This window comes from Rousettus aegyptiacus, unplaced genomic scaffold (genome assembly GCF_014176215.1).
Source record: "Rousettus aegyptiacus isolate mRouAeg1 unplaced genomic scaffold, mRouAeg1.p scaffold_m13_p_9, whole genome shotgun sequence".
Taxonomy (NCBI): Eukaryota; Metazoa; Chordata; class Mammalia; order Chiroptera; family Pteropodidae; genus Rousettus; species Rousettus aegyptiacus.
The window spans coordinates 105344110-105354520 of NW_023416312.1; the positions used below are offsets into that span (position 1 = coordinate 105344110).

Genomic DNA, 10411 nt, shown 5'->3' on the forward strand with positions numbered 1-10411 from the left:
TGTGGGTGGGATTGCTACATCGAAAGCAGTAATGGGGACCAGGAATCAGAGAAGGGGAAAGGTCCAAGCATACCCATCCCAGCCACTCCTCTTCCCAGCAATGCTCCTGTCTTTCTCTTGGACCTGCCTCAAGACAGACCTGGAAATAGCTCAGAGAAATCTGAGTTACACCCAGCAGTGGGACACTCCCCAATCTTGTGCTGGGACAAAGCCACCTGTGCTTGGCCGTGAGATGGACAGGCTCCAGCCAGTGCCTAGTGTTGGTGGACTCTCTGGATGCCCTTTACCCCCTATTTCCCAGGTCAAGGGCATTTCTGGGAGTTCCCTACGAGTCCTTCCTCAGCTTCCTCACCCTCCTCCTGTAGCAGCAGATAAACCCTTCCTACGCCACGTGGGCACCTCTCCCAAAGAATGGAGTCGAGTCTCCTGCCTGGTACCAGCCCAGGAAGGGACTCCCAGGGGCACCTGATCTTAACCTTTGTGATCCTTTTCTCTTCCTCTTTGACACTAAAATAGTCAGTAAAGACTCCAAGTTCTCGAGAAAGGATGAGGGTTACATTTTTCACGGCTCTTTGAAGGCCTTGGCCCCCTGCCCAGATCTGAGTCAGGAACTGTGTGTCCTGGAGAATTGGCTTCCCAGCCATCTGCTCTGAGCTTGAAGAATCTAGGCACTCTCGTGGGATGCTCTGTTCAAATTAGCCAAGAAAGGCAGGGTGAGGACAACACAGCATAGGATCAGGGCCAATGTGGGCCTCCGAAGCTGTGGCGGGAAGGGGCAGATATATGACACGCAGCATACCGAGGGCGTGGCAAGTCCCCACGCAGGGAGTGCCTCCCACTGGCCAGCGGCACGGCTCCCGTGCCCAAGCCTTCCCGGCTGCCCTGTAGAGGGAACCGCTGGCTTGGTGAACACCTGCTTTCTGCCGGGCACTTCCTCCCTAACGAGAGAGGAGGTGCTGTTCTCCTTTACCAGCGGCAGGAGCCAAGGCTCCGTCACGCAGAGACCACCACTGGGCCATCAACTCCCCAGCCTCTTGGCGAATAGTTGCTGAGGCTGCTGGAAAACGATTCTTCCTTTCAGTGAGCACGTAGGGCAGCCTGAGGACAATGGCTGGGAGGAGTCACACTCCTTCCATGCCTAGGACATAACTTGCTCCATCCAAGAGAAAACAGGTCTTTGTCTCTTTGACACACGCCATCTCCAGGTGGTAGGAATGGATCAATAAGGCCAAGTCGCACACGTGAAAAATTTTAGGGTGGAGACAAGGAAAGAATTACCTAAGGGCTCACGTCACAGGCTGAGAGAACCTTCCAGTTGAAGGGATCTGTCCAAAGCCAGAGAGATCCACAGGAGGAAGAGCACACGGCACCCCTCAGCCCTAAAATCCCCACAGCCAGGACATTCGCGTGGAGTGAAGAGCCAGCCTTCCGGGGCCTCCAGGACTGCTCTGAAGTGAACCAGGAGTTCTCAACCCAGAGTCATGTCGGAGTCACTGGGGATGTTTTAAACAATAATTACATTTGCAATACACGTATCTGACAAAGGATTAGTATCCAGAATATATAAGGAGCCCCTACAAATCAATAAAATAACAACCCAAAAATATGGCCAAAGACTGAACAGACGCTTCATGAGAGGGGATATGTCAGTGGCTGATAATCGCATGAAAACAGGATCAACAGACTTAGTCATTAGGAAAGTGCAATTTAAAACCATGATGAGATACCACTATGCACCCGTGAGAATGGTGACAATTAGAAAGACAGACAATACAAAGTACTAGCGAGGACGCGGAGCCACTGGAAATCTCGCGTTTTGCTGATGGGAGTGCAAATTGGTACAAAAACTTCAGGAAATGGGCTTTGGATGAGTGTCAAAGGCATTCTGCTGAGTGAAGGCGCCGACCTCAACGTCACACGCTGCTTTGTTCCGTTTACACGCAGCTGAAGAACAATCAGAACGAATCTGAGGCAGGGTGTGGGCATCGCGTGCGGTGGTGGGAATGGTCTGTTTTCACTGGGGCTGCGGCTACGCAGGCACCCACAATTCTCACACTTCATTGAACTATGCGCTTAAGACCTATGGATTTTACTGTGTGTAAATGATACCTCGATTTAAAAATAAATCGTGCCCAGGCCTCACCCTCACCTAATTAAATCAAAATTTCCAGAGGTGCAGCCTGGGCAAGGGCGTTTTTTAAATCTTCGTGCATCTGCTCCAAGAAGCAGTGATTAACATTTCCACCACCTTGCCCTAGCGACAGCCTCCCGTGTCACCGACACTTGGCAAAGGTGCTCATCAGAAAAGGTCCCTCCGACTTTCAGCAGCAGAGGTAGACAGGTGGGAACAGGTGACTGAGGGTGAGTATTTACCAATATGCCTTGGAGGACATTTCCTTTCAAAACGTAAAGACACTAAAATTTCCACTTAAAATGCTTGAAACAGTGAATGTAATGTTAATGGTGATTTCATGTCGATTTTTAAAAATCAAGAGCTTCCTCGGTTTTAATGGCTGCGTATATTCCATTGTAAGAGTCTGTGGTATTTGACCAGTCCCCCATTGATGGATATTTGTCTCCAGCCTCTTGTCATTACAAACACCACCAGCTGCAAGTATCCCCGGGACATGCATTTTTGTGAGTATATGTGAGCAAATCCGTAGGGTAATTTCTCAATTGTTCAGTCAAAGCATATGTGTCTTTCTTCATTTTCATGGAAACTTACAGCGCCATCGTACCTCGCAGTTTTATTTGGCATGTCTCCTGGGAGTGAGTGTTCACTGACACAGGTCCGGGGCGGAGGGCAAGGGTGTTGTTTCGGAGGCAGAGATTGACACTGGTCTCTCCCCACATTGCCGTTTGGGCCTACAGTTAGCTTCGAACCAGTCTCCGAGAATCCTAACAACTCAGCTGACTAGTAAGGCTGTCGAGAGTGTTTCTTCGATGCAGGTCTCTCGCTTGAGCCCCAGCCTCCTATATCAAGCTCTGCCACAGTCTTCGCCATTTCTATAAATGCCACCACCATCCACCCAGCTACTCACGCCCCAAACCCAGAAACTCGAAACGTCGTTTCTTCTCTGTCTGCCAGCCAATGCACCACCAAACCCTGCGGGATCTAGCTCCAAAAGAAATCCTGGGTGTCTCCATCTCTGCCCACCTGACTGCCAGCACCCAAGCCTCAGCCAGCTGGCATTTACCAGTGGCTTTTCTACCCTTGTTCTTGTCACTCAGTCCATTTTGCTGACTAGGAAAATCGAATACATTCTTCAAACAGCAGCCAATCATTTTTTTAAAATATGTAAACCAGAATACATCCCACGTTTGCTTAAGACCTTTCAATGTGCTCACAATGCAGTGGAAATAAATACTATCCAAACTCTGTACCGTGGCTTCCAAGTCCCCAGGGACCCGGCCCATGCAAATCTCACCCTGTTTGTTCATTTTACGTCAAGCACATTGGCTTTTTTTCTCCTCTACGGACAACCAGGACAATTTCTACCACAGGCTCTTTGCATTTGCTATTCCTTCCGCCAGGAGCACTTTTCTGTGACATCGTACCATGGCTGGCTCCTTCTCACTGTTCGGATCTCAGCAGTGTCTCCGGTGAGACCTTTCCTGACGTACCCGCCCACCCCTCTCATCCTGCTTGTGTCCTTTAGATTTAGAAGTGTGCGCTCCTCCCCTGAACACCAGCTGCATGTCTGTAGCTCCAAGGCCCACAATAGTCCTGGTGCTTAATAAGTGCTTTGAAAATATCTGCAATGAATGAATAGTTTGATAGTGCTTTCTTGTTTTCAAGGCCTTCTCATGGTCAGAATGCGAGATTTAGAAAGAGGGGAGGTGATCGGGGAAGGAAGGGAATAAAACTGATTTTAAGGACTTGAGGTTTGCGTCTATCCAAATAATTAGCAAAAAAAAAAAAAAAGTCTTATCTATTCACGACCTAAACTCTCCTTGGAAACACTCCTTGGAACGATCGCGTGTCACCGCAGGCAATAAAATGGCCTTTCTTTGTCAATATTCTCTGCTTCAAATTTGTCACTAATTCCAGCTGGCCTCGTCCCAGCCGATGTGAATGGCCGAAAAGCAGAGTGAATACAGTTTAATCAGTGGCTTGGCCCCGCGGGATGAGCTGGCGGTGTCTCTGCGGGCCTCGTCGCTGAAAGGTGTTCCCGGGGCCCTGCTTTCTGCACCGCACAAAGGATGCCAGCAGGCGCGGGCTCCCGCAGCGGCGAATCTGGCAGGAACTGGCTGGGGCGGGGGCGAGGCGGGCAGGGGGGCGGCAGGAAGGCGGGGGGAAGTGGGAAGAAGACAAAACCGCGAAGCAGGGTAGTCACGCTGCTAACAGGCAGCGCTCGGTTTACCGTCCTGCAAACTGTTGGAGCCATTATCTCATGCCGGCCCGACAACAGCCTGCGTGCGGGTTGTTACTGCCGAGCTGCCGACGGGGGACCCGAGGCTCGGAGAGGTGGCGGCCGCCAGGCAGCGGCTCCCTGCCGCGCGGTGCCCTCGCCCTGCCCGCCGCCTCGGTGCGAGCTCGCCCGTCCCCCGCTCCCCACCCCCCGCGTTATCTCCCGCCGTCAGGGAGCCCGGCGGCGCCAGGCCCGTTGCCATGGCATTTCTGGAGTGTCACAAGTGCCCAGGAAGCATACAAATCGACCTGTGTGAGACTCAGCCCTGTGCAAAGCCACTTCCAATTTACTCGCAACAATTACCAGCCCCAGATATCCGCCTTCCGCCCTTCCCCGCCCAGGCCGTCCTCGCCCGCCGTTGGGGCTTGGGGACAGCAGAGACGTGCTCCTCCCCAAGCGGGTGCTCAGGAGCGCTCTGCCCTGTGTCGTTCTGCATACTCCAATGTCCCTCTGGATGGATCGTAGTGAGGCAGTTCATTCAACACGTAGCAGGCACTCTGCCAGGTCTGCCGGTGGAGGGGCACAGAGTCCTGGGAGGCAAAAAACCCCAGGACACTCAAACGATGTACAATTAGAAGGGCCATCATTCATTCAACCTGTATTTAAGTACCTAGTATATGCCAGGCATGGTGCTTCAGGATACAGCACTGAAGTTCATGAAGACAGATTTTTTTTTTTAGGAATTACCACAAGCACAGTTAGCTAGTATATTTGCCTGGCTCTCCAGAGGAACACACACAGAAAGAGATTTACTCTAAGGAAGTGGCTCACGCACCTTTGACCGCAAAGTCCAAAACATGAGCGGACAATCCGGGTATCCTGTGCTTTGCAAAAATCAGCCTTCTGCTACTTTGCTTCTAGAAAAGACCCATGTTAGTACTTATCCTCGCTAACTGGAGGAAATCCAAAAAGGCTTTTCGCGTTTGGAAAAAAAGGCGAAAAGCAAAAAGGACATTCGGCCTTTTTTACCCTGAGTGGGAGCCCGCCCAGCCCCCTCCCCGGAACCACACTCAAACCCCCGCAGGAGGCCGCCACAGCTGACGGCTCTGAGGGCATCTTTGCCCTCCCCTCTTTCTTTTCGGCATTTGTTAGCAAGATGCTTCCTAAGGGAAATGCTTCTTCGCTTTAAGGCCTTTCGGATAGCGGGGCCCAGGACGGCTGATGCTGTAAGTTGCAGCCTGAGTGTGACGCTCCACGACAGACAGACAGACAGACAGACAGACAGATTTCCTTCTCACCCCACCTGCCATCGTGCTCAGGCCTTCAACGTACTGGGCGACGTCTGCCCACACGGTGGGGGGTGGATGGGAGGTGGCGGGGGACGATTTGCTCTTTTCCATCTATGGATTCAAATATCACTCTCACCCAGAAACACAACCAGAAGGGATGTTTAACCAAATACCCAGCCACCTCGTGGCTCGGTCAAGCTGACACAAAATGAATCATCACAGTTGGTGATAAGTGCACACAAGAGACTCGACTCCAGCAGGAAACTGGGAATAACTGGTGTCGGTGGGACAGGGAGATGGCGAAAGTCTCACATCTGAATCAAGGCTTGGAAGAAGCGAGGCAGCAAGCCACGCGGATCTCCAAGAATGTTCCAGGCAGGAGAAACAGGACATACGAAGGCCAGAGCAGAGCGCTCGGGGGACAAAGTGCTAGGAAAGAGCCGGGGACCGCCCGCAGTTCACACGGGCCAACATAAGGACAAGTGACATGACAGGCAATGCACGGTTGACGGATGGAGAAGAGACATGTAGTAGTCCGGGGTACTCCAAGGAGCAGTTACAGTACCATTGCACTCATTCAGGTGAAAGGTGATGGGAGCTTAGACTACACAGTGACACCTGGAGAGATGGTGACAAGTGTTGGATTCTGGATATATTTCAAAGGCGGCATCAACAGGGTTTGCTGATGGATTGGATATGAGGCGAGATGAAATTAGAGGGGTCAAAGGTGATCAAGGAGGACGTATCTTGGGACAGACGGCATGGTACGAACTGGAGAGGGTTCAAGTTCATAGGGACTCGGGAATTCCAATGAGCTACAGCCCTGCCGTTCTCAGCTGTGTGGCCTGGAGCAAGTTGCTTTCCATCTCTGGCCTGGGCTGTCCTCACCCGTGGAAGCTCGCAGGCACAGAGAGGCGCTGTCTGGGTACTTACCTCCTTGTCCCCCTAGCCCTTTCTGCGGAAGCTGAAGTCACAGCAGGGCTGAATATTGGAGGGGACCGTCAACAACCTGTGGGGCTTTGTTAGGCAGACGCGTGGTTGGGGGACAAAGCCAGTGGCCAGGCAGGCCTCGGAGGTCCTGCAGGGGGAAAGGCTGCGGGACTACAGGGAAAGCGAGTCCTGTGCAAGGAGCAGGGCCCCAGAGGGGGGATGGAGGGGATGGGAGGCCAATGTCCCGCCTCCCTGGCTCTGCCTGGGCCCTGAGGACCTTGGAAACCTTCTCAGTTACGGGATGGAGCTGGTTGTAACTACAGTGCACAAATGCCCAGTACGGTGAGGGGTTACTGAGCTCTGTGCTATGTGCGGTCACACGAATAACATCTGGCTTGGCCACTGGCCAACACAGCACCCCCCACCCCCAGCCATACACACACTGAGTGTGAGCATATGGTCCCCAAGGAAGGGGACTTTCCAAAAGGCCTCAAGAGCCGTCTTTGCCTCTGGCCCGAATCAGCCAGTCTGGCCCTGTCACCAGGTCCCCTGACTCCCCCCGCCCCCACCGTTGTAATATTGTGAATTCCCCTCCCCTGAAAGCAGGAGGCCCAGGCGACGAACCCCACCCCCAGAACCAGGAACACCAGCCCCCCCCAAGGGACACTCTGACAGCACCCTGCCTGGGTTCCCACCCAGCCTGTCCCTACCGAGCTGTGTTCTTGACCTCTCTGAGCTTTATTTTCCACCTCTACAAAGAAGGACATAATGACACCTCCTTCACAGGCTTGATGAGAGGCTGAAATGGGATTATCTGACACTATGACTCAGAAGCTCTAAGTACTGAAAAGATGCGGAGTCTACCTCGACCCTCCGCCCGCGCTACACACTCAATAGCACCGCTCTCATTAGGTGAGTCAGACTAGAAATTATACCAAGCTGTAAAACGGGGAAGAAAGTCCAACCAAGTCAGGCTTTTTCCTGTGATGACTACTTTGATGGAGTCCTTGGAAAAATCAAGTATTATCTTCTTTTCCCAAACACTTTTGTTGTTGTTCCTGCTTTCTGAATACCCTAAGCATTTTTATGAAGCAATCGGGTCCTGGAGAATGTGGATTTGGAAACTGTAACGAGTCAGACACATTCTCGTCGGCCAGGATCTGCAAACACTCAACAGACTTTCCTACCTACCAGGGGAAAGTTCTATTTCATTTCGGCCTCACAACAAACCCCGTGAGCTTGGTACAAGTTGTATCCCCGTTTCGCAGATGGGCGAGCTGCGAATCATGGAGGCGGATTCGGTGGTCCAGTGTCAAACGGCTAGTGAATGTTGGTGGAGGTTTTCAGTTCTGTTTTGTTTTGTTTTTTAGTTTCACATGTACAGTATATAAATGCTTGAGCATTGATATAATTGATGAAGTGATCCCCCGGATTAGTCTAGTCCCCATCTGACACCAGATACAGTTATTATTATAATTGTACTGACCGTATTCCTCATGCTGTACTTCGCATCCCCATGACTATTTTGTCACTATTTGTAGCCACCTGACACCATATGTAGTTATTACAATATTATTGATTATATTCTCTATCCTGTACTCTACATCCCCATGACTATTTTGTAACTTGCAATTCATATTTTTCAATCCCTTCTCCTTTTTCACCCGGCCCCCCGACCTGCCTCCCATCCGCCAATCACTTTGTTCTCTGTATCTATCACTCTGTTTTTGTTTTGTTTGTTTCTTTTGTTCCTGAGATTCCACGTAAAATCGAAAGCATACGGCATCTGGCTCTCTCTGACTTATCTCACTCAGGGTAATACTCTCTAGGTCCATCCGTGTCATAGCAAATGATAAGATTTCATTCTTTTTATGGCCGAGTAATATTCCATTGCATAAATGTATCGCCTCTTCTCTATCCGATCACCTACTGATGGGCACTTAGGTTGCTTCCATATCTTGGCTATCGTAAATAATGCTGCAGTGAACATAGTAGTGCATAGATCTTTTCAAATTAGTGTTTTAGATTTCTTTGGATGAGTACCCAGAAGTGGGATTGCTGGGTGATAAGGAAGATCTCTTTTTAACGTTTCGAGGAACCTCCAAACTGTTTTTCATAATGGCTGCATCTCCTCATAGGTCACTGTTCGTCATTCACTGCATGTTAGAGCTTACGATTGATTATAAAGTTATCGGTGCCTGCCATATAAATTATCATCGTCTTAATCAACGAGTGACGAATTACTGTGATTAAAAAACATCATGGATCTCGCTGTATTGTATTACGTTATTACTACATTCGTTTGGACTTGATGATTCTCTCGCCCAATGCCCGACTCTCTATTCCCTTGCCACACAGTCTTGCCCCCCAACTTTTCTATTCTCTCTCCCTAGAAAGTTCTCTCCCCGTCCTCTGATTGCTTAGCCCCTTCCGTATAGGCTCAGGCATGGACCTCTCTGGGAAGCCTTCCTGGGGCGTCCCCCGGGGCACTGAAGATGCCTCTTCCACAGGCCCCCCGATCGCCTATGCTTCCCTTCTCAGAGCCTCTATCGCACCATATTTATACTTGTTTCCTTGTCAGACTCCTGGAATTAGGCCGTCATCTTGGCAAGGAACTCTGTGTCTTATTCATCACTATATCCCAGGCGCTCGACACTGCTGAATGAGCGGGAGACGGGCCTGGCAGCAGGCCTCGCCCCCACCCCGCGCCTGAGCCGAACCCCATCACAGCGAAAGCTGCTCACTGAGCACAGACCCGGCCTGACCCAAAGCGGCAGGGCTGGCCACCTGGTCGTGCCACAACTTTCTTCGCCCTGGAGGCATTTCTGTCCTTGGGCTCACAACCGCCTCACTCCCTGTGGGCTTAGTGAAAAGTGTGGGTGTGGAGGGTTTAAGCCAAGCCTATTCAACTCCCTCGACTTCATTTTTGCCATCTTTAAATGCCGCGGTGGCCCATGGAGGCGCTTTGTAAACTGCAGGGGGCTGCACGTCACACCTGATGACGATCAAACGCGGTAAATGTGTAGACAAGGGCCCTCCTGCTCATACAGCATTATCTCCAGCAATCCAGTTACGATTGATTGGCATTATCGCTTTCTTTATATTTGGCAGATTCCCAGCCTGTGGCAACATGCTGGTCACCATAGAGACCCGAGAAGCACCCTTGTCTCATTGGTACCACATTTACAAAACAACCCTTAAAGTGGATTATTTTGCAGATGGCTGATCTCGTCTATTCAATGTTGATTCTATTAGTTCCAATTTCAGAAGGTGACATTTTCTGACCTTGTCCCCTCAAGCACAAGCAAAAACTACGGCTTTTTTTTTTCTTTTGGGGAAGTGAAAAAGTAGAAGATGTGTTTGGGGACCGGCGAGGAGACAAGACATATAGAGGGCCGCGTTTGAGGGGAACCGTGAGCTGTACCTCTCATTCATTTGTTCGGCACCCACGATGTGTCAGTCAGTAACTGGTAATATAGCATCGAGCAAGATTAGCCCTACAGACCTGGGGGACACAGACAGGTCGACAGACAATTTTAATACAGCGTGGGAAAGTCTATGACGGGAATAACAGAGACATGGTGTGCTGTGGGCCCCAAGCATTCCCAGAGCTTTCCCGGAGGAAGGAACGTCTCAGCTTAGACCTAAATAATGGGTGAGAATCATCTAGAAAAGAGGTTAGGGGAAGGGGCAAGCAGGGGGATGGGGGATAAAAGAGTTCCTGGAAAAAAAACTTGTCCAAAGAATGTGAACAGCGACGGGAACAGGGTAAATCTGAGGCCCTAAAACAAAACCAGGGCCTATCAGAATAGAAGCACTGTGGGGTGGGAGGGAGAGGAA

At 50.8% G+C, this 10411-nt stretch overlaps 1 protein-coding gene across 1 annotated transcript in view; it reads left to right on the forward strand.

Moving 5' to 3' along the window:
• The window catches only part of PIN4 (peptidylprolyl cis/trans isomerase, NIMA-interacting 4), a 42328-nt gene extending 32556 nt beyond the window's left edge, over positions 1–9772 (forward strand). The window contains exon 4 of the mRNA XM_036226852.1: positions 9683–9772. Within this exon, the coding sequence (XP_036082745.1) occupies positions 9683–9772 (90 nt within the window). The remainder of the gene's footprint in view (positions 1–9682) is intronic.
• Positions 9773–10411: the final 639 nt, after the last annotated feature.